The sequence below is a fragment of the Tyto alba genome, unplaced genomic scaffold (assembly GCF_018691265.1).
Source record: "Tyto alba isolate M040663 unplaced genomic scaffold, T.alba_DEE_v4.0 Super-Scaffold_28, whole genome shotgun sequence".
In the NCBI taxonomy this organism is placed as follows: Eukaryota; Metazoa; Chordata; class Aves; order Strigiformes; family Tytonidae; genus Tyto; species Tyto alba.
Window position 1 is genome coordinate 8945201 of NW_024881302.1, and position 24299 is coordinate 8969499.

The 24299-nt window shown below is 42.0% G+C and overlaps 1 protein-coding gene across 1 annotated transcript in view; it reads right to left on the reverse strand.

Annotated features, from left to right (window-relative positions):
• The window catches only part of POLR3E (RNA polymerase III subunit E), a 30261-nt gene that overhangs the window by 1310 nt on the left and 4652 nt on the right, over positions 1–24299 (reverse strand). The window contains exons 3-20 of the mRNA XM_042798925.1: positions 23164–23214; positions 21765–21842; positions 20163–20278; positions 19761–19843; positions 18937–19044; positions 18416–18465; positions 18015–18134; positions 17364–17449; positions 16270–16314; positions 16095–16186; positions 15192–15312; positions 13529–13610; positions 11038–11097; positions 9887–10044; positions 9535–9599; positions 7523–8019; positions 2704–2781; positions 1673–1798 (exon numbers count right to left, since the gene is read on the reverse strand). Coding sequence (XP_042654859.1) covers positions 1673–1798; positions 2704–2781; positions 7523–8019; positions 9535–9599; positions 9887–10044; positions 11038–11097; positions 13529–13610; positions 15192–15312; positions 16095–16186; positions 16270–16314; positions 17364–17449; positions 18015–18134; positions 18416–18465; positions 18937–19044; positions 19761–19843; positions 20163–20278; positions 21765–21842; positions 23164–23214 — 2016 coding nt within the window. The remainder of the gene's footprint in view (positions 1–1672; positions 1799–2703; positions 2782–7522; positions 8020–9534; positions 9600–9886; positions 10045–11037; positions 11098–13528; positions 13611–15191; positions 15313–16094; positions 16187–16269; positions 16315–17363; positions 17450–18014; positions 18135–18415; positions 18466–18936; positions 19045–19760; positions 19844–20162; positions 20279–21764; positions 21843–23163; positions 23215–24299) is intronic.

A 24299-nucleotide genomic window follows, 5' to 3' on the forward strand; every position in this document is an offset into this window, starting at 1 on the left:
TGCTAAGCTTACAGCGGGCAAGCACCACAGTAAAGGAGTTCAGTACGTGGGTTTTCTCGTGGGTCATTTTCTTACTGCTATTAGATGAGCACCACGTTCTCCAGTTCTAAGCTAACGGCTTCTCCTTTTGTTTCCACCCTCCCATTCAAGCTAATTCAACATAGGCTTAAGTGATGCTACAGAACTGATGCTTTGGAGCTCAAAGGGAAAAAAGTGTCTTTTTCTCTGAAGTACTAGGACTCACACATCACAAAAACAAATAAGAAATTTATTGTGGAAGCTAGAAAGAGGGTTTGCAGACTTGATCTGCAGATGCAAAACCACAAACCCTGCCAGTCTGTTCCTCTGTGTATAAAAAAGGAGCACACGCAGATGGGGAAATAGGAGTCAACAAATCCTATTTCATTCAAAGAAGAATCCAATCTCTTGGGGCTTAAAGAAGCCAGAGAATGTTCCTATTTCATTAAATCATACTTCTAAATTTTATTTCAGAAACAAAGATAATTTCACATACTTCTGTGACAAATGTATTCAAGGCAAAGTAGCCTGACACAACACAAAGCTGGTCACACAATGACTTAATGACTCACATAAAAGCAGTACCCAGTTTTTTAGGGGAAAGTATTTTTTCCAGAAATAGGTTCTTTGCAAAATAGCAACAGCATCATGAAAAACTAATGCCAGTAGATTGTCTAGATATTCCAGGAGAGCTGATATCTGAGCTCATCAATCACTTGACAAATCTCCCAGCACAGGGAAGCCACACGAAATACTGTCTAGCAGACTGAAATGTCTGAGCTTATTTTAATGTTAAGATGACCAGGTTCTTTCAAGCAAGACCAGTTTGCTTATTATCACAGCAACAGATCTGTAATTTTTCAAATATGCTATTATTCCATTTTCAGACCCCAATGTAATAAAGTACTTAAGCACTTGTCTTATTGAAGTGGGTGACAGTGAGCAAAGGCCCAGCAACAATGATTGAAGTATTACATTAGTTGGCAACTTTCTACTCAGCCATCCTGCATCGCTTTCAAAGCTTGTCAATCATGGCCTGTGCGGTCCCTACTTTATACCTGAAACTGCTTTAGTAAGTAAATGGTCCATCTTCAAAGACAGAGATGAAAGGATTCAAATAAACACTCACAATGAAATGTGTTAACTACTACTTTGCCTGCTTGGTTTGGCCGGGGTTTTGCTCCGTACACTGCTGCACGTCCTACTGTAGAATGAAATGCATTTCCTTTTGAATATGTGGCACTTCTGCTCTTCAGCATTAACCAACAGCAGTAAGCTGGTAATCTCACAACACTGTGCAGAACCTTCCCACCTCCTTAATGTTTAACTCCAAAATATTTAAAAGTAACTCTGAAGTATCACATTTACTACTCTCTATTCTCTGCTGGTCAAAGATGACAAACAAAGATTTGTTGCAATAGTAGAAAATAAGGCCCGAGTCAAAATCACTACTCCTTAGAGGGAAAGAAGGTAGAAGGAGACAAGTGTATTTTTAAGAAAACAAGCTGAAGACCAGACTTTGTCCACAGTCCAACAATTGTCCTATCGTTCTTATAATTTGTCAATTTAAATTAAAATACGATCCTTTGCTCAAACCAAGCATTAAAAATTCATGTAATAACTGGATCAAACCCACAACGGAATGGAAACTTACCTTTAACACTCTATCCACCTCCTGCTTGTTTAGATCTTCTCCACATTCTTGACTCAACTGATTCTGGATGACATTCCTGCGCACTCGGTAGTTTTTCGAAAAGATTTCAAGCAAAACTTGGCGATGCTTTAAAAGAAAATATATCATAAATACAAAGAAAAGAACAATTATTCCTATCTTTGTATATATCAAAACTGCATGTGCCTTAGTCTGTACAAAATATTCACTGAATTACACTGGAGGATTCTTACTTCATAATACCTGAACCCATCACATATACATCCACTCTCTGGCAGTGCTGCAGCCTCTGAGGGCTCTCTTCATCCCCAGTGGCCAGACACCTACACCTGTCCCGTGACCTGGGGCACCTCCAAAGGTACAAGAACATGCTCAAGAAGGGGCTGCAACATATTCCTCTCAAATGCTTCTGCAGGAGTTCATGTGGTCCACTCCAGCCAGGAGGCAGGATACTGCTTGACTCTGCTATAAAAATTTATTTAGATCATGGACACAGGAGTTACACTGTCCATGCACATTTTGACAGGTGCCTTCCCTTTCACTTCATTTATTCTGATAGCAATTAAAACTCAGGAGATGCTCACATACGCTGTCATCATTTTCTATTCTAAATATAAACAGATACATCAGGTAACAACATCATTTCATCTCTGGTTAATATTGCATTACCATCAAAAGAAATAAAAAAAAATTGGACTGGATCCTGGTATGAGGCCTGCATTGAAGAACCCTTTCTCCTCACAGGTTCAAAATTATTGTATTCCACTGAGCTAGTTACTGACATGTATTTCCAACATTGTTTTTTCTGCCCACACCACCTTGTCTTGACACAGCACTGATCATCCTGCAAGCCAAGAGCTTCCTTTCAGCTGGAAATAGGGTGGTATTGAAAACTGGACACTTCAATAGGAAAGAGGAAAACTACCTGCTGTACCAATTCCAGAAACACAAATTCAAACTGCCAAATGCTCAATAAACATGTATTTGGGAATGTCACTTATTTTTATCTTTACCTGATCATAAGTGTCACCGGCCTCCCAAAGTGCATAGACCTTTAGTTCATCTGGTGAAGCAGCAGTCTGTGGAGGAAACTGAGAACAAGAGGCTGTTAAAAATAACCATCTATTTAATGAGTTCTGCTTAATGATTCTATGATACAGTGTCCCTGGACACCTATTACTGAATCAAAAACATCCTTGCCAGTTAATGAGAACTGCTGAAACAACATCAGCTCCTCTCCCATGCCACACTGGCAGCCCCCGTGCCCGCTCAGGCACGGCCCGTTGGGCGGCCAAGGGGCAGATGCCTTCTCGCAGGCCCCATGACTTCAACAGAAACCTGATCCATATCAGACCTGTCCTGCTGGGTGGTCCTGCAGCACGCAGACCCCTAGTTAACGAGGGGCTAACTATGGCCTAGCGAATGGGAGTACCAGTGAGCACCATGGCACCCTGATGTGTGCCTGGATATGCTCAAGCCACATTTGACTGACGCTTCTGGTTCCGGTGGGGTAACCCACGCTAGTGCCATGGGCCCTGGTGCCAGGGCTGGCGCACCACCAACCATTTCAGAGTTTTAAAAGGGAACTGCTGGGCATACTGGAATCCTGTGAATTTTGAGTGCAGACAGTTTCCCACTGGTGGATGGTCAACCACCATGTACCAGAACAATCCCAGGGCTCAGACCTTAGCCGGTATCTCATAGCAAGATGTCTAGATTTTTCCTGTCAGCAGCATTTGGTTCCAGACCATCCAAAGCAGTATTCAGCTGAGAGCACCAAGTGCATTGCAGGGTCTGTCTAGAGGTTTTTACATTTAGAGTAGCAGGTTTCAGAGATTCAGACTCTATCCTGTGTTTATCTGCTTCACTAATCCCAAGTCAACATTACTGACAAGCACTGTGCTTCTGCTGTATTTGTCATCTCTGTTTTGGAGCAGACTATAGGACTTCAGAAGACTGAATACTGATGGACAGTGAACCAGACACTTGCTCATTTCAGGCTCCAAAAATGAAGTGGTTTGGTTGGTGGGTTTTGTTTTGTTTGTTTGTTTGTTTTTCCCCCTATGTGCCAAGCTAGAGAAATACATTTGTTTTTTCTGAGGCAGAGGCCTCACACCCCTGCACACAGAAGGGAACACAACTCTCTCCTCTCCATGGCCCAAACTCCTAAAAAATAAAGTACTATCCATTTGCCTTAACATTTCCCCTTAGAGCTGTGACTAATGAGCAATTCTGGAATATGCCTTCACTCATGACATGTCTCTTCCTGTCTATTACTAACAATTTATTCCTTGCTAACTGCCCATATGACCTAAATCAATCATATATGAAAAGCTAACAAGCCAGTCCTGATTGTTCCAGTATCCCTCAATCCTGGCAGCTGGTACAAACCAAACCTTTCTTTCCAGCCTCCCTCCTCCCTTATACTACGTCAAAAAACTTTTGCATTGCAGAATGCAAGATCAGCCTTTCCTTTCATGCTTTGCCTCTGATCTTATTGCAAAGGGGAAGAGTTTTGTCCAGCGGGAGCTGCCTGGTAGGAGTAGCAGCTTTGACTCTCATGTTGGTCCAAATGGCTGGAATATAACAAGGTTCTACACTTGGTTTAGAGCCAGGATTCAGGTTAATTAGGCTCACAACACCTGACAATTCTCTTCTCATAAGGGCACTTGCTTTTGAGGAATACTATCTCTTGTATGCTTTCAGCACAGATAAAATCAAATACCTCAGCTTCCCTCCAGAAAGCAGCTGCAGCAGGAAAGGCAAAACACAGGGCACCAGGAGCACCCAGCCACGAGCTGCCTCACCCTGAGAAAGTCGCTCAACACAGACCTGGAGTCCAAACTCCTCCTGCCTCAGCCACGTCTGAACTGCAGCTGTGTTTATCTGGCCATTCTGTGAGGAAATGGCTTCCAAACCAACACAATACTTATTTGGGAAGAAAAACCCACAGACTCTCCTCCTCCCTTTCAGCCTTACTCTGCAAACTGTTACAGACACTGCTGCCAAGAGCACCCTGCTCTCTTGCTGCTGTCATACTGTTCATGGGAATTGGAAAGTCCATCAAGCAACTCTTCAGAGAGACATGCTGCTCTGTCCAGACAGTTTTACTGTCTTCCCATCTGCTGTCCCTTTGCTGTTTTACGTCCATTATCTTAATTTCTCCAGCCTCACATTGAATCAGTTCTCCACTACCTTAAAATCCTTCTTTATAATATCTACCCTGTGCTCCTTCCTGCTCTAAGCCCCCACAGCTAGTACAGGGCTTTTAGGAGATGAACTGCTGCCCCGGGTCCCAGGATGTGTCTCACTCAAGCACTGAGCACACCCTAAAAATGGCCACTGCCAGGCAGCCTTGCCTTATAGCTAAACCAGACTGAAAGGGGCAGAGTCTGCCAGAAAAAAACTTATCAGCTGGAATAATCCTAGGGGTAAACTGTTGAGTTTACCTCTCCAGCAGCCTGGCATCAGCACTAGCCCAAAAGGCTCACCGTAAGCACAGGGCTGCATTCCTCTCCTGTTACCCTAGCCAGGCAGGATGCTGGCAACGGTTACATCATTTCCTGATGCCTCAGAAATATCCTCAAGATTTTGGCAGAACCTTGCCACTCCACAGACCATGGAAAGGAAGCAGGCAGCAGCCAGCATGCAGCCCCACCAGTCTGCAGGAAAGGGGTGCAGATACTGGGGAGCCAGATTCCCGCACAAACATTTCCCATGGGTTGGACACAGGCTCAGCCTGCGCAAGCTCCGGACTCACGCGCAGCACCAGCAACTGCTGAGGATGCCTCTGCTCGCCCTCCCTGATGGCAGCAGCAGCCCACTGCACTTAGGTGCATCTGCCCAGGAGTCGTGATTTCTTTTTGTGTGCTCTTCCCTCCCATTTGAGGATGCTACAAAGCATAGCCAAGAGAGCACCTTGCAGGCATCCCCACAGCCTCATTTGCAGCTGGAGTGGCATCTCTTCTGGCTCCCCACAAATACTATTTATCTCATACCCTGGGTGCAGTTGGTCAGCTTTATAATAAATCCTGCATTCCCCTGGTAAGGTTTCAGTTGCCGTTTTCAGCAACATGTCTTCTATAATAGGGCAGCATGCAAGCCAAGAGTGTCTTCACCCCCCACAGAACATCATTTTAATTACCTCAGATCATTGATTTTTATCACCAAAGCACTTTCAATTACAGAAAACTAATGAGCAACTATGAAATCCCATGCTACACAACCCTCCAGGCTTTCCCTGAGCTCAGGCACCCTGGTTGGTTTCTGACAAAATTGTCCAGAGGAACAATCAAGAAACAGCAAAATGTATGAGCCCATGCAAAGAGTAAAACCAGCCCCAGCACTTCTGCCATCTGCACAGAGCATCAGGGGTAATGATTTACATTGCTGATAAGAGTACAGGCTTATACAGGCTCCTGCACAAGACTTCAAGTTTTGCACTAAATTCTGGGTCAGCAGAACTAAAACTTACAGACCTTCAGCAAGAGACATTCCAGTGATCACTTCTACTCCTGTGACAGGGTTTTCCAGACAGAAGCTTCCAACCACCTTTCTTTGGGAGGATTTTATTTAACCAAAAAAACACAAGCAAGCAACCAACCAACAGAAAAACCCAAACCCAACTATCCCACTTTCATTCCTCACAGCGTTTAAGCAAAGAATGGGTGGAATCATTTCCAAAATCCCCAAATTTCCAAAGCAAATAAGCCCCCGTCCCAATTAACAGAGAGCAGTAATGACCTCAGCAATTTAGCATCAGCATGGCAAACGCACACATTACACCGTGTACACAGGAGAGGCCAGCCAGCACTGAGAGGCAGTTCCAGGCAAACATTACCCTGGGACTTGGAAGCTGGCAGGAAAGAAAGCAGAAAGCACTGAAATTGGTGGTCTCCCTGGTGGTATTTCAAGTCTGTTACTCAGTTCCCAGGTGCCACAACACGTATTTTGCACACGACTGAACATGCTATTTCTGCCCCCACATAGCAACCTTTACTCCTCAGCAGTCTTAACTCCCTTGCTCCAGGCTTTCTCTCATCAGCCTGCCTGCTTCCTCCTCTTTCAGCCTTGCCTGCTCTTTAGAGCAGTTCACACATCTCTCTTCCCTCTGTCCCCAAAGGCAGCTGACTCCCAAGCTCTTTCTGGTTGCAACCCAATCAGCACTGCCAGATGTCTTGTCAAATTAATTTCCTTTTAGGCTCTTTCCCATGATGCCAAATTCCTTTTCCTTTCCTAAGCAACCTTCTGTCACACAAACCTGCTCTGTCTCACACAATCACATATGTCATTCCCATAAAGACAAAGAAACAATGACACCTCTGCACAGTCCAGGAGGACAAGGACTGACCAAAGAAACCTGCTGCAGATATGGTTTGTCCCTTCCCAGAGGGCTTGGCTGGGTGTGCCTTGCTGCTCCCAGGCAGCAAATGCCACCTTTCCTCCCCCTACTATGTCCTTGTTCCTGAGAGACAGAGCTTGTGCAACTCCAGGAGAGCTGATGGGAATCTGGACCTGCCTTAGATCATGTTAACCAGGAGCAGGTTAGGATAGTGAGTCACTGCAGCCCAACGGCTTGCACATGGAAACAGAGCCCCAAAGACAACTAAGCTATGCAGCATACCACAGAGCAAAGAAAGCAGAGTGCACAGCCTGCCAGAAGCAGGACACCAAATAAACCTCCAGCAGCTTCAACATATCCAATACTGGATAATTACTCAGAACATCTGTTCTTCCAGTCCACAAGCGCAGGACACAAACATTTCACAGCTCAGATGTTTAACTGTCCCCTCAGTCCCTCCTCCCCAAAGTACCAGGGAAAAACATACTTACAGGCACCAAAATCTGTTTGCAGCCAGTGTCCAACACCATGTCCTGTAACATTTTGTCCGAAATGCCACTGAACAGCATATGTCCTGGAGGCAGACTGGCTAAGTGAAGGTTAAATAACCGTTTAAGCTCACTCAAGGTGAGCACAAATTGTTTTTTAAATGTTGACGACACAAATGCCTTCAGTTCTTGGGCTACCCGGTCAATGCAGCCTCCAGGCAAGTGGCCGTTTAAAGAGTCCGTGGAGTCCTCCTCTGCGTGGAGGCCATTGACAATGCCGTTGTTCATGCCCTCATAAGCTGAGGTATCCATTGGTTCCTCGTCACTCACAGGCTCCTCTTTAATGCAGATATTGGAAATATCCATCTTGGCTGAGACGTCATTTGATTTCATCTCTGCCTTTTGCTTCTGGAACTCCTTTTCCAGCTGCCCATAGTTCTGCTTGACTTTTGCTTTAGCCATGTTGACCCTTTGCTCCCCAGAAACCAGCAATGGATGAGCTAGTAAGAAACAAATGACACCATAAATCTCACCATAACCAGGGCTCCAGTCTTGCAGAATGTTTCTTGAAGGGCTCATAAGTGAAATACAAGCAGGAAACATCACCTGCTTGTGAAATCTAAGGCACAAACCCAGTCTGTTGATTAGATTCTACTTTAGTTTTGGCCTTTTTTGGGGGGGCGGTGGTGGTGTTTGGATATTCAAAGATAAACATATTGACAGTTGTAAGCCAGATGCTTGGGGAAGGGTATTCCAGTCAAGGAACCTGAAGCAAAGCCAAAGTGCACTTTTTCGATTACTAGGGCCTTTCCTGCAAATCAGGAAACCAGCATACAGACTGCTTATGTAGCTCTACTTGTGACTCAAACGCCCAATGACCTTTTTTTTTTAAGAGTATCTAGTGGGTTGTGGGGCCTGCTGCAGCAACTGCCAGAGCCAGCAAAGGATGTTATACAGGTATGGCGAGGAGACTGAAGGGGTTAGCAGTGAATCTGAACACTCCTTTAGCATAAGGTGCACCCTATGAAAGTCTGAGACCCTCTTAGTATTATTACTCCCCAGTGATGGGGAGAAAGGGACAGGAAAGAGTCCTTTCCCACACAATCCTGCGCCTCTTCCCCTGTGTCCTCTCCACACCCAGCTATCCAAAGGTGAAATGAAGGGACATGTTGGCAGGAGAGGAATCCAGTCTCAATGCCAAAGGAAGGAGTGTTGTGTTTAAGGCAAAACCATGCACAGCACACATGCTGTTATCTTCTCTGCTGTTCTGCTTGCTAATCCTCTCCAAATAACACAACACCTAATCCTTCCAAGCAGATCAGACACAGGGTATTGAAATGGATTCATATGCTCGTTTGCCAGTTCTTATACTCTGGCAATGAGCCAAATGCCGAGTTAAAACTCTCTGGAATCTCAAATTTTCACAATCTTTTAGGATTATGGAACAGCTACTTTAATATTCTCACTGTCATCCATGGTGGAGAAGGATGTCAAAGTGAGACAGCTTCACACCTCCTTATGGTCCCCACCCAACACATTCTTCATTAATTGCTCGGCCCTCAGCCACACCACAGAAAGCCCAGTGCAAATCAGGGGAAATAAAAAAAATCACCTCATGCACATTAGCTTGCAAACTGAGAGGTAAGAATTACTTGTGAACTGGCCCAGTCCTCTCTTCAGGAGCTGCATAGACCTTTACACCATAAAAGCTGCCTTAAATGAAGAACTGAATAACAGAACCAGCTGATTTTACACAATCAATTAGCAAGTCTCCAGTGCCAAAGAATCCTCCCTGTTCTGCTACAAGGATGTTACAGTAAGCTTCTGTCACCCCACCATCATGTTAGTACAGACCAAGATCTGTCAAATAATCCAGAGGAAATGGCAAGAAAGGAAAAATATTAAACAAGACCAGTCCCCCCCACATTCAAAACCAGAGAGGAGCTCCAAAAGATCACCCAGGAATATGGAGGGCTGCATGTGCTTCAAGATGATCCAAGCACAATTCCATTTACCTGATTGTGCCTCTTGTTTCTTTGGTGTCAAGTGCTCCTTCAGGAGATTATAGACCTTTTCTAACCTGAAAGACAAAGATAAAATATACCAGGACAGTTTCAGCTGTTACGCCTGCACGCAGCCATGCCAGCTTTAGCCATTAGCTAGAACACCCAATTTCTCCAGGGTGCCAAGAAACAGGAATGATTTGAATGACGCAGTGACACCCCCTTCCACACCACTGCCTGGTGACTGTGAGTGGGAAACCTTCGAGGCAATACAGATCCAATTATCTATCAGTGTCTACAGAAAATTTGTACTAGATAGTTCCCTGATTTTAGTTTATCTCTCAAAATAAAACAAATCATTTACTTGGCCTGAATGCCCATCCACAGCATATGTTGCCTCTGAACTATATCTGGATGCTTCTTAACAAAGTCTTCATCATATGGGAGCATGAACTCCCAACCTTTGTTTATTCTTGCCACAGACATGTGTTCTAGGAAGTCTTTCACATCTTCTGGGCAAAGCTAAAAGAAAAAGAAGAAGCATAAATAATACAGAAGTCAATTTACATAGAACATATGCAGCCATCCAGCAATGGGCATTGTTCCATTAGACAGGAAGAGTTGGGCTGATTTGGTATATATGGGGCACCTCCATAACACACACCCAGCTAAGTCAGAGATAGTCATCCTTCTCTGCAGCACCAACACTTTCAACACAAAGTTAAAAGCACAGGACTTCAGAGAGCAGTGGTGATTAATCACCTGCCAGTCAAATAGCCCATGGCATCTTTTGTGAAGAAAAGGGAGTTTCCAGACTGAGATGAAAAGACTTTATTGTGAAAAGAAGCATATTCTACAATGTTAATCTTATTTTAGAGCTGCAGGCCAAACATGCTGCACCTACACATGCGCAGATTTTAAGCAGCACTGGATCTTACATTCCAAAAATAAATGGCCTGTGCATAAATTGACTCATGTTTTATTATAAAATGTACTGCATTTTAAGGAAATTATTTTTTGTCCACTTTACTTAATGTTTCTCATTCATTTCCCTGTTTTAACAGAATATTCAGGTACCTCAGTTGCTTTAAAGCTTTTATTCAATACTGACAACTGGCAAATACCAATAGAAGAGTTGCTTTTTTGTAACACACCCAAAGCAGAGCTGCTAGTGTCGACTGCACAAGTGCATGATCAGTCAGCCTAACTGAAACTGTGTCCAGCTTTCCACTGAAACCAATGAGAGGACAACATGTATTCCAGTGGCTCAGCTACAAGGCCAGTCATATCCTGTGGAGTCGTGGTATCTGTGGGAGCTGTTCAAAATGTTTCTAAAAAGAGTATGTATCCATACCTGTTCCAAAGTGAAGACATGCCTGGTGAGCAACTCTGCAAGTCAGCAGTAATGCAGATGCTGTGAAACTGAGAAAGGGCTTGCAGCAGCATCCACTACCAACCTACAGACAACACCCAACACTTACCATGTTCTGATTTAGGACGAAAAAAATCACTCACTTTTGTAACTGCTGCCACTTCTTTTCTCACAACCCAGCGGTCCTGTGTGAACTTCCACATCTAGGGAGGGAACAAGGGAGAAAAGCCTAGTAACAATAAGGCAGTTGCTTTACTGAAATTGTAGTAATGACCTTGTTCAATGATGTTACCAGAAAAATGGAAACCCCTTTCCTTTCAAGAATGTGGAATTAGGCGATTCTTGGCCAGGTAGTGGGAAAATACCTTCTGGCCTCTTTTGTCCTCAAATGGCCATGAACACAGTATCAAAAGCTTTGAGAGTCCATGGTTTGCCATGATGAACCTGTGACTACAAAAGCTATGAAGAATCTCTTGAACAAAAACTCCGCTTAGATTAAAAAAAAAAAAAGATACACTGTGGTGATGCTGGGACTCCAGAAGTCATATCTGAGGGTCAGCTTCTCACATACCTAATCATTAACCTAAAGAAACTCTTCATCCATTTCTGTTAATGTAGGGGCCTGTAGAGGCTGATAACTGTTGCCTTTCTGCAGCACACAGCCCCCTTGAAAGTGCCCGTTCCCTTCTCCAGTGCACATCACAATCACTTACAGTTATGCTGAGATGGCTTGTCACTCACACTTGTCCCATTAATGGAGAAGCTAGATGCTCTGCAGAGCAGCTCCTACGGTCTAACATCCTGAGAGGTACCTGCTGAGAGTGGGCTAACAGGATACATGAGGACTTGGGTAGAACACTGTCTGAACATGACCTCTGATTACCTCCTGTGTCCATTTAAACAGATTATAACCTCTCTTAGTCTGTGTGTATTAATAATGTTGTGAAGAATTCAAAATCCCATTATGGACCATTTCTTCCTGCCCTACAACGTCATCTATGCATCTTCCTCCCTGATTCAGCTTCTCTCTGCCCACAAACACACAAAACCACCACGCTCACTTTAGGGCAGAGTGCATTTCTGTTTTAAAGCACAAAAAGCTGCTTGCTGTCCAAAGGAGCAGATCAGCGCTCTCTGCACACAACTCTGAAGCAGCCATTTCTCATTAGGCCCTTTACCCTCAACTAGAGCCAATGGTACTCACGTCCTCTGAATTTATTACATGACAATATAGGGAAAAAACAGAAGCTTTCAGAAAAGACATAAATTACTTTTCCACCTCAAAGTACAGCATGGAACAGGTGGACATTAAAAGTGGCGATTTGCCATAAATATTTTTTAACCTTATTAACTACTTTACACAGACAGGGCAATAAAGTTCACTTTTTAAGCTAGAACACTTTTTCACCACGGATGCAATACAGCATTACATGCTATTTCTGAGCCTTATGACCAGACATTTCGCTCTGTCCAAAAGCCAGAAATATTGATGCTTTCTATTTTCTAACATTTTAACTTTTTCCCTGTTGTAGAGCTAATCAGCAAGTTACTTGCCTTTAAGATGAACACAGATCCATTTCTCATGCAAGGTATATATGACATAAATAAAATAAAATAATTTATCTTTACATCTTAATCTCTAAAATACTACCGCTTACCTAACTGAGCATAATAATTCCTGGTCCCTGTAACTTTATGCATGATGCGTCACCTCATCTGCTGTGTCCTAAAGACTTAATGTCAGTGGGTCACACCTGAACCCAGGTCTCTGTATAGCAGTGTCTTGGGCAGACATTAAGACATGATAAAAAGTCAATCACCATCAGTTTTATCTTACACTGGTACTGCAATATCCTAACAGTCTCTTTCACAGCATGCTCTTATTCAGAGCTAAATCTCATAAAGTTTGCAAACAAGGAGGATAGTCAGGTCTAACTGAAAAAAATGAGAGCAATGCACTCATCAGCTTCTCTTTGATGGGGCGGAAGCCATAAACTGAATATGAACTTAGGAACCACTTAGCAACTTAATTCTTTTAATGGTTAGAAAAAAAAAAAAACACAATGCGGAGGTTGTTCCTTTTTGCTGTGGTTATGTGTGTGTTTACAAGACCTGTATTCATTTTAACTTCCATGTGCAGCTACTGCTCACAAAAGGTGCCTGGGAACAAAGTCCTTTCACTGATTAGCAGCTCTGGGAAATAAAGTACTTTTTAAAAATCAATAGTGCATGCTCAGGGAGCACAAGGCTTACCCACGCTGCCCTTCTGAGACCTCACAGTCCTGAGCCCATGGAAATATATCTGGAGAAACAAGCATTTCATTATCCAGCCCTGGCTTTTCTGTAAGCCCTGCATTGTGGGGGCTATGTGATAGTGGCTCTACAGCATGTATTAGAAAGGGGTGAATACTGTTAATGACAGATGATCTGAACCTGCCAGCCAGCCACAATGTCAATCTACACCAACACTCCCATGACAGACTTGTAACAACACCTTCAGAACTAAAGTACAAATAATTTATTTGGAGGAAACACCTCACTGCAGTAGAACAGCAGAGTTTTGCAATGCCATGGCCTCTCAGGCAAACTTCTCCTGTGTTTTCCTTTAAAAACAACAAACACTTTTATACTTACAACAAAGTCTCTCCCTCTACAGAGGACTTCTGCAGGGACTCCACTATGTGGACTAGAAGTATCTTTTGGGTAGAGGACATCACTGTTAATTAAAAAGGAAGACAGATTAGTTACTACATACTCCAGAAAAATGGCCTTGGTGAAGATTAACATAACAAACATGTCCTCCCTGTTCTGCAGTTAAATTATACCCTTATCCAAAGCATGGTTTTCATTAAAGGAATTAATATTGATGTAATTACACCACTGCAATTACACTAGTGTAAAAAGGCTTACACCAGCAAAGCACAGCCTTGTGGCTAGCAGATGCATGCAACAGAGGTACAAACTCTGCTTTGTTCTTGCAAAGCCTATTCTCCCTTGGATCAGTGTAAACAAGACCAGAGTGATCCTAAGAAATGCTGAGGCTAACCTGGTACGCAGCCTTGAAGGCAGCATTTAGCCAAAATGCTGATGTATGGGCATAAGGGTTATTTCCTCCACAGCAATCAAGGGTTTAAGAGAACAATACTACAAAATGTCATGCTTGAACCAGATAGCCCGAGACCAACACCACCCTGTGTCCTCCTCTGCTTGCAAGACCAAGTGGATGACATGTTTTAGGGTGCTCTCCAAAGCCTCAAGGCAACGCAGGTTCATGATCTTGATCCTGCCCAGGCCAAAAAGATGGGTTCCCTCTCCATTTGAAGCACTAATGTGTGCATGTGCTGCTCTGTGCCCAACCATCCCAAACACACCGCATCTACTAGATATATACACAACCTCCTCAGAAAAATAGCAAATCAGCTATAACATAAAAACAATCTGAATGCTAATATACTGTCTTTTAACTTGCTTCCAGCTTCCTTCTCGAATGGCTGGAGAGACAGCAAGGGTTGTTGTAAAGACCCTTCATGTTGCTAATACAGGACTCTATCACAATAGCTGAAACACATCCTGCTAACAGACTTGGACTGGTAGCTGCTGCCACTCATCTTAACACAGAGAGCTATTCTAGAAACTAGAATTCTCCGCATGCAGTGCTCCACCCAGGTAAAAGAAAAAAATGAAAAAATTATACTGCACTTTAGACTTCAATACCCAGTGGGATGCTTTATCCTAATAAACAGGAGGATGATACAGAATCCATTTCATGTGGTACACTCAGTACCCCATGCTGGATTTGTTAAGCAGGTAATGCCTTATAGAGGGTAGCTTTCAGCTGACAAGAGCAGCATCCACTGATCAACAGCAAGGTGACTGCACAAAGATCTTTCTTTGACTGAATTTAGCTAAAATATACTATAGCTGACATGGGTTTCATTTTCTGTGTTTATATTTGACACTAATCTCTGTAATAATGCAGGACAGTCCTCTCACAAAAGAACATGAGTGAAGATATCAAAAACCTGACATAACTTAAATGACAATACAGATTACATCACTGCTCAGCCATAATTTTAGCTGGGGGAGGTACCAAGATATTATCCTTTAACATCAACCTTTTGAATTTTGCTATCTGACTGCACTAAAAAGCACCAACCATTAAATCAAGATTTTACAGTACTGTGAGTTAAGAACATGGCTACCTTGGGACACAACGAAGATGAGTATATAAAATCCATTGTTCTGATCATCTCCCTAAAGCAGAAAACCATGTCCCAGTAACAAAGAGGAGCCATACCTCTTCACCACCCAGTTTCCCTGGACCAGCATTGCCACCTGCTGTATACAGCGGAGAACTGCTGTAGAGTCAGTCCCAGAGCCGAGCAAACTCATCAGATTTGCAAATGGCATGACCTTCACTGAAAGGCAAAATATGCACCAGGTTAAGGGTTTTTTCAATGCACATAATACAGACATAGATTTATAAATCTAGGATACTATGATTTACATTGAAGTTCATGGTCAAAGCTGTATCTTAGAAACAAAACAAACCCTAAATTCTACTAGTACCCCCCTGCGCTATAGTCACCATCTGTTCTAAAGATAACTCCTGGTGTTGCATCAAAATTGATTAGCTAAACTGGTCCCAAAATAGTGCATTAATAAAATAAATTTTTTTTTAAAATCTATGCCTTTTGTGATATTTGGTAACAGAGATATCTGACAAGACAGGAAGCTCCTGAGGCAAAGTCATCAGGATTTGCTCTCATCAGATAGTAACTCTGAAGAGACAAAATAAAATTCCTAGATGACACTCATGAAGTGCATATTACTGAAAACTTCCCAGGAAATTCCAAAGTGCAGCTCGTTGCATTCACCTTCAATTTATGGTTCATGCTCACACTGCACATTCCAGAAGATACCTGCTGAAATAGATGTGTTCGGAAAACTATCACCAGATTAGAAATTATTCTGAGTAAATTGACCGCAAACATACAGACCAGCAGTCAAACCTGCTGTTACTGCTCTTCTCTGCACAGCAGGTCTTCTTAAGGAAAGGCCTGGGATTTGGATTATTCACAGAATCAGAGAGCCAGGCAGACTGGTGGGGTGACAGAACTGGTGCTACTCGGAAAAGCACCTTATCTGAGGCAATTGGAAGTCACAAAATAAAGTGCAAATGTATTACAAAACTACAAACCATTCTTCATCAGGATCTTAATCTGATCAGCAAGGGGTAAAGTTCTCAGCTGGGCCATAGAAAGCACATTGCTTGGAGCCATTGGTTTGTCACTGCAGAGAAACAAGCAGATTTGCAGCCAGTGAGAAGAGCATCCAGCCGATATGGACTTTGAACATTCTGTACAAACACTTACTTCTCTTCCTCTATGCTTGGAGGCATTAGCATCATTAAATATTCACTAGAAGAAAAAAAAAACACATCCTTAAAATGCTTGTCTTGGGATTTCCCAAGTTTAAGTACAGTTACTTCTTGCTTACAGCAATCTTACTTGTGTGAATCTACAAAACAAACATTAGCCTGAAAACAGAGCTCTTCCATTTCCTCTGTAAATTCAGTACTAGTAAAAGCTACTGACATTCATCTGCCCAAAGAGAAGGTATCAAATAAATGGGAGTCAGAATCCCACCTCTTCTGTACAAACACTCTTCTATAGAGAAGAGGTGTCCAAACAGAGGAACAGAGTAAATACATTAAACACAGGTGCTCTGGACGCAGCAGTAAGAGGGGTCGTGTGAAATCCTGTAGACAGAGAGAATCAAGCCAGTAACAAGCAAAAAGTCTTTCCCAACCATGTAATTACCAGTGTCTGCAAAGAAAAAAATCAGCTCCAAAAGACTTCTCAGAACACCTAGCACTGTTCCACTGAGATGTTAAATGTTAAGAAAAAAACACCCACACCACTGAACAGAGACAGTCTGCCACTTGCTTATTACTTGGGCCATGGTTGTATTGTATTACAGTAAAGTATTAGTATTAACTGCATCATGGGAAGATTCCTGTATAGCTGCAGTCACCAAAAACCAAAACTGAACAAATTTCAAGAAATTCCCAGTGTCTCTCACAAATCACAAAAGAAAGTTTTATAAGATTTGCTAACAACAGAAGTTACTGGTTTCAGAGTTTTAATTTATTTTAACAAGGAGCTTTTGTTTTACTTTTTCTTTACTGTATTTGCAGTCCCAGTAATGCAAGGTTGTGACAAAGTACAAGAGGCTACAATCCCAAGTGAAAACAACTAGTTTTAATGTCAGAATACAGGGAAACAAAGAAATCATCCTGACTAAGTTGAAAGTTAGTTTGTTTCTGTATTTTTTAAACAATTCAATTTTTATCATGGAGAGAATCACCAAAGAGCAGATTTTTAAAGAATATACACGCTTACTACTCTGAAAGCAACCCCAACAAATTACTGCAATTTCTGTGGGAAACCATCAAACCATTCATTACCTGGGAGATTTAATTAATTCCGTGTTTTCAGCAAGGCCATGACCTTGACTAAACAAATACTGGCGCTCATGTTCAGAACGGCTATCCTGGAGATACAGAAAAAAACAAGAGTCACTACCACATTCTGGAAACATAGAATATGCCAAAGAACTGGATTTCTCACTCCAAACTGTGACCACCCTGTCATTACAGCATTGTTCGAGCGTTCCACCTCACTGACTTTCTGCTTTCACTTTTTTGAACAATGCTTACATGATGTGGGAACATTTCTGTTGCTATGACTGAAATCTCCTGACAGACATGCATGTGGGTCAGACAAACAGCATTTCTGACACTCAGCTAACTGGGTTCCCCAAGTCTTTCACGAAGTCCAGTTAATAATCCCAAGACCTGAGTGATTCTTGCACTCAGGTCCCCCTTTATGTTTGTCTAACTTTCAGTTTTAAACCTTTTCCAGCACAGAGACCCCAAAGCATTATCCAGTGAAGGAGGGACAGAGCACTACAGGGTCTCTTCAAGTCTACAGACCTACTTTTCTTCATTATCTTTTGACGATTCCCTGATTCCCATGGGCCCAGATTTAAAACCAGTTCTAGACATGGCTGAGCCTTCAGGCCCAGTCAACCTCCTCAGCAGGCAGCACACACCTACCTTCAAGCCATAGTAGTGCAGATGGACCCAGTGCTCTTCTGCTTGTCTCTTCTGCAGAAACTCATAGGACTGAACACGTCGTTGACGAGCTTGTTCAGTCTCAGGGCGGGAGAATCGTACCTAGAAGATTTGGGCGTCATTAAATACAGCCTCAAAACCCTCAAAACAAAATACCTGCATTATCTGGTACATAAACAACAGAAGCTAGGGGCCCTAGCTCAAATGAATCACCCCCATCTTTATGCTTGTGCAACAAGGGCAAGTCCATCTTGCTTCCCTGCTTCCAAGCCCAGGGTCACCAGGACTAGCTGAGGTTTCCTGTCCTTTTATTTGGGTGTGAATTGCCATGCTTTATTGTGAATTGTTGCCTGAACTATCAGAAGAATTAAATTTGGACATACAGTAATTTGCTTAACATCATCTTCAGCTTCATCCTGGGATGAATCACCACCTGTCAAAAAATACAACAGAATAAACACACCACTGCAGTAAAAGAGCCAAAGCCAATCTGTAACTGGGGGCCCATGCAGGAAGAAAGCCGTATTAGGAGCTACATAACCACAGGTTCAATCCCAGCTTGCCTAACTATGCAATGTATGACGTTACCACACTGCTCCTGTCATAGCTCTCCCATGAGTTTTGCAGTGCAACTTTCCAGCGGCAGTGGTGACACACTCCCTACTGCTGCCCTTTGGCACTACCCACTACCTCCCATCCCTCTGCCAGTATCCCACACTGTGCCCACAAAAGCATTTTTGCAGCTACACTGAAAATAAGATCAGCAAAACAATCTGAGAAATGGCCTGATAGTCAGTATTTTGTTATAATAAACACCTTCAGAATATAATGACTCTTATCAGTAAAATTACAGAGAACTTTTATCTCACCTCCCAAAAGAAAAAACAACTCACGGAGCATTTACCTTCATTAGCAGCTTCTCTTTCTCGGTGTTTTGCATCAGCCTTGTCCAAGTAGGTGAAGCTTGGCCTCAGCTGAAGAATTCCATGTAGTGGAGTGAGGTGAAGTTCACCTGAAAAAGAGAATTAATGTTAGTTAAAATTGTTTTTTCCACTGCACAAAGACAGTACTTTCACTATCTTCCTATCTCCATAAAGGCACAGCTTCAACTGAACATAAATATGTAATGCAGTAAAATATAAAGCAGGATTGAAAAAATTTATCCAATGCTCAGGATTTCAAAGGAGTATGAAATACTAAGACCTATTTCTGTTACTTTCCTTTTTGTGTTGAAACCAAATCTTTTAGAGAGCCATGTTCTGGCTCAGACCTGACCTACAATTCAGGAAAGTCCTAGTAAAATAGTCATCACTGAAGACAATCTACATATTTTCATCTCAAATGATCATCAAATCAAAACTCTGTGATCACATTAAGAGACAAAAGAGGAGCAAAAAATGTTGAACAGGAAAATGAGACAGACACAATTAGATGGAGATAGTAATATAAATAACAGTGATAAACTTATGCTATAGATGTCTATTATTTCAGGCCACCATGCACTGTTAAATCCTGGAGGTATCTATAATTCCATAGTGTTCTTATACATTAGTCGTAACTTTGCTAGACCTTAAGGACTCTGGGGACATTGATGAAGAAGAATTTTCCTTTCTTTAAAGATGTATTAGTCAATTAAAACCTAGGCTGAAAAAAAAAGAACAAAAAAAAAGAATTAACCCTGAAATGAGCGTGTTTCACTGATGTGAGGGATAAGCATAAGAAACTTACCTTTTTTATAAACAGCAGCTGCATAGCGGGAAACGTTACTTGCAGCTTGCGAAGAGCAGAAAGTTTGCTTGTCCATCAGCTTCCTGCAGATAGATGAATACTGTGAGATTGTATTCTACAGGCAATGTGGCATACAGATGTTAAAGGTCTGAAATCACCAGTTCTCAAAAAGGAATATTAACAACTGCAGCAAATATATATACTCATCTTTTATTTGCAATTCAGAATTCATGAATCACACCAAGAAACATAGGTTCCTTCCAAGAATACTTGCTACATAAGTGTCCAAATACCCCCCAAGACTGTACAGCCACTTGTTCTCACCTTTCCCTGAAGCCTGGGTGGACATACATATATCTATGCTCACCATAGAAAGAAAATGACAGCAAAGAGGACACCTACGAGGAATAGGTACTTGTTTCATCTGTACATGTGCCATCTACATTGAGAGCAATCTGTTCTCCCTTGCTGCGACAGTAGTTAGGATTCAAAGTATCAATGGCCATTTCAAGTTCAACCTAAAAAATACAACAGGAAAGAAAGCTAGTTACCATGGCAGAACCCCAAACGTATCAATTAAAATTCAATCCCACACTTGCTATTATTTCCATCGGTTTACAGCAAATTTAAATACATAAGCAGCATCATTCAAATTCACAGGGAAAACCTCATGTATAAAGTTGAGCATATATATGGGGTTTTGTAAGATGAGGACATTTTAACAATAAGCTAGAGAACTATAAACTCCCATGTAAATGCACAGTAGCAGAGAAACGAGAGTTCTTTAGGCAGCCTTGAAATGCACTTTCACTTTGTTGAGTATCTTCTACTACATTATCAGTCTAGGTTACTTATCACACAAACAAGCAATATCCCCATCACTGAGGATCCACTCAGAACCTTTCAAACTTAAGGTATGTTTCCTTCTAGTTTGGGTATCAAGCAGTATGAAGTACCTATGTCCTCTTCAGAGGCAAAGGCCTTGATTCTTGTAAATTTGAGACTGCAGAACTTACCACTGACTTCATAGCTATCCCCAATTTACACTGGTTGAAGCACAGAAACAAGCTCCAAGCTTTTAGTTACACGGAAAACTATTCCCCCCCCTCAAACTTTAAACTACAAACAAATGTTCAAAAATAAGTGTTTTCCTGTGTAGCATTTCTCTTTATATACTCTAATAATACAGCATATATTCTTCTTCAGGGTGTGCCAAAGCTCTTATAAATTCATATATCACAGCTATTGCCTCATTTTTTCTTCTCCTTTACATTATTTGTAAACTGAACTAGTTACAAGTCCCTGGATGAGATGGCAAATTTTCAAGTCTGCACAGGACTTACAATGCAAATGCTTGCTAATTTTAATAGAAGCCTTCCTGAACACAGCATGCATCCTAATTCCAAAGTTCACACAAGCACACTCCTTAACCACTTCCCAGAACAAAATCCTAATATCACAGACATCTACTTCTGTATTTTTTAAAATAGGGCATTTTAAAATCATAGCCACACAATCATTCTGGCTTTGGCTAGACTTTCACTATCTATACAACCCCACTGATCTCAGACGGACTGCTGATGATTCATAGCCAGGCAAGAGACCAGCCAAAAGACAAATCTAGACCCATACTGTCACTGAAAGACCGAGCATGCCTCCAAAGCTCAACCCTTTTCTGAATCTTGTAAAGACCTTTAAAATCAAGCTGTATTAGCACAAGCACCTACAGATTGAATTAGCATTAGTAACTGTTTGCCTGACTATTTTATATTTAAAAAGTGGTATTTCCACCATGACTTTAATTCCTCTCTTTATAAACTACTTGTATTCTAAACTCTATTTTACAGACACGGTGAAAGATCCTCCCAAATCTCAAAGCACAGCGATCTGGTCCTACAAGTAGCTGCACAGTTGTAACAGCTTAATAGCAGAATGCGTTTTTCATAAGTACACTCTGCACAACATAAAACAACTTTTTCAGACTGGACTCAAATGATGACCAACCTTTTGTTGCTTTGGTTTTATCTTCGCTGATAGATGTGTAACGTCATCATACGTCATGGAAGCTGGACGAATAGGATACTGGAAAACAAATCCACTTCATAAAACCCTCTTCATTTAAAGATCAATGAACTTCACAGAAATTAAATCAATCTTCCCTGTCCCCCTCACATGTAGATCCACTTGTCATATGGATACAAGACATCAATAAAAGAAACTACCTGGCTGATTTGTGAGTCATCAGGGCGAGATTTGGGAGTATGACCTAAAAAGCCTGGTGCTTTACCCCCAGTCCTCTCCTTTCATCACTACACAACCCCCTTCCTGCCCCTCACATGCCACAATAAACTGTAACACAGGAAAATGGTACCACACATTAGTCCAGCAGACAAAGGAAGTGTTAGAAGCAACTAAAACCCCATCCTTCAGCATTAACTCTCTGGAGAGTTATTACCTAAAAGTAAAATATTTGTGCGTCTACAGAAGTGGTGCTAGCTTACAGGACATGGGCCACATGTGGCTAGTCAGGACACATGTGGCTAAGCCACATGGGTCTCTCTTCTGAACCACTTGGGAATGCTGAGAGGACAGTGTGGTATCCAAATGAAATCTTCCAGCCATGGCAGCATCTTGCTTAGAGTTGTCATTTCTCCAGAATACCCACAGGCCCCATCACTAGCCAGTGCTCACTCCTGACATGGAGTGACTGTGGGCATCCCAGAGGCAAGGCTGCACGGCCTGTTCCAGCGTGTCTGGCTGTCTTCAGCCGTGCTCGGCTAGCACGTGCCATGCAGAGGATCTGTATAGGAGGCAGTGGGCTTGCCAATGGGCATCACTGGTCTGTAATGAACCTTTCACCCACCAGCCTCAAAAGACTTCCCATTTTGCAGATGAGAAAAGCGAATCACAAGGATAAAATGATTAGAGAAATTCAATGGCAGAATGGAAAATAGACCTCTACCTTCCTAACATATTCCCACCTCCAATGACCAGTTAGTTTTATCTCCACAACATAAGGGGACACTTCTGATGACTCGCAGTAATTTATGAATATTAAATAGGGCCAGTCCTAAAGAAATGTTTGTTTAGTAAAGATGGCAGAAATCAGTGATGACAGAAGATGGCTAAGAGACTACAGATTTATCCAAACCATGATAAAATTACATCATCTACTAAAAGCACTCCCTGATGGTGGTTAAAAGGAGTGATTTAATGACAAGTCTGTGCCATAAATGACCACTCCTCACTTAGCAATGATTTAATACTAAATATTTCAACTGACCGAGACCCACACAGTCTTGCCTATATCCAAGACCTTGGCAGGCTAAAGTAGTAAAGAAATCTACTGCTCTTTGATTTTATTTTAAACAAACTGTCACTGCATAGAAGTTAACTGAAATACCTGAAACAGATACAGCTTCTCCAGCAGACTTCTGGCCAGGAACACATCAATCTAAAAAGCAAAACAAACAACTTTTATCAGATGCCAGCTGTAATTGATGGAGCCTCAGATAAAAGTAGAATCCCTAGATCTCAAATACTGACAATACCAGCTTTTCATTACAAACTCTAACATAAAACACATTCATGACTCCCTTGTCAAAGTTCTCCTCTCTACTCATTTTGACATTAAATTCTACAGTTGTCTGTTTTAAAAAACAAACAGAAAAAATGCACTATGATGAGGCAGCAGACAGTGGCTCTAGCACAAACAGAAAAAATGCACTATGATGAGGCAGCAGACAGTGGCTCTAGCTGTGTTTTTTCTCTCTAAGGAAACTTGGCAAACAAATCTGAAATGCAAGAGAAAGAATTTTTTCTGAGGGGCTGAAGTGAATCTGTTATCACAATTATAGAAAGAGAAGGAAGTTCTCTCTTTGGCAGTACGACTGAAAGGTAACTTAATTACTAGTATTTTGTCCTAAAAATCTTTCTACGTTAGACAAGAGACACCCACAACCCAAATCTGATTCAATATTAGCATTTTGCCACCAGCACAAAAATCCACAGATGTTTCATGAATATCACATACAGAAGCTGACATTTTAGATCCCTTTAGATATACCCCTGACAATTCCTACTCCTTTTCTCATGGCTTTTCTCCTTCTCATGAGCTTGCTCTTCCTTGTACTTCTGGTGTGTAAATTCAGACATAAAGTGAACAGGATACTGTGGCTACTCTTTGGGACACAGCAGTCCTTCAAAGAAGTCCAGAATCAGAACACAACTGCTCGTTTTAGCAGAAGGCATTAAATATTTTAGCTTCATATTTAACAGATATTAACTCCTCAAAGTCACTCCAATTTTTTTTTTATACCTCTCAGAGACATGCAAGAAAGTCAACGGAAACACACAGTGGTAGAAGCAAGTCCTCCACCTGTGTTCGTCTTCTGACATGGAAAGATCACAAAGGGTAAAGAACCTGAGCTGAATCTGCCAACACGGACACCACTGTTTGGCAAAATAGATACCACGGCCCACACAACATATTTCCTTGCACAGAGCAAGCCACTGATTATAAGACAACCACCGATGCTG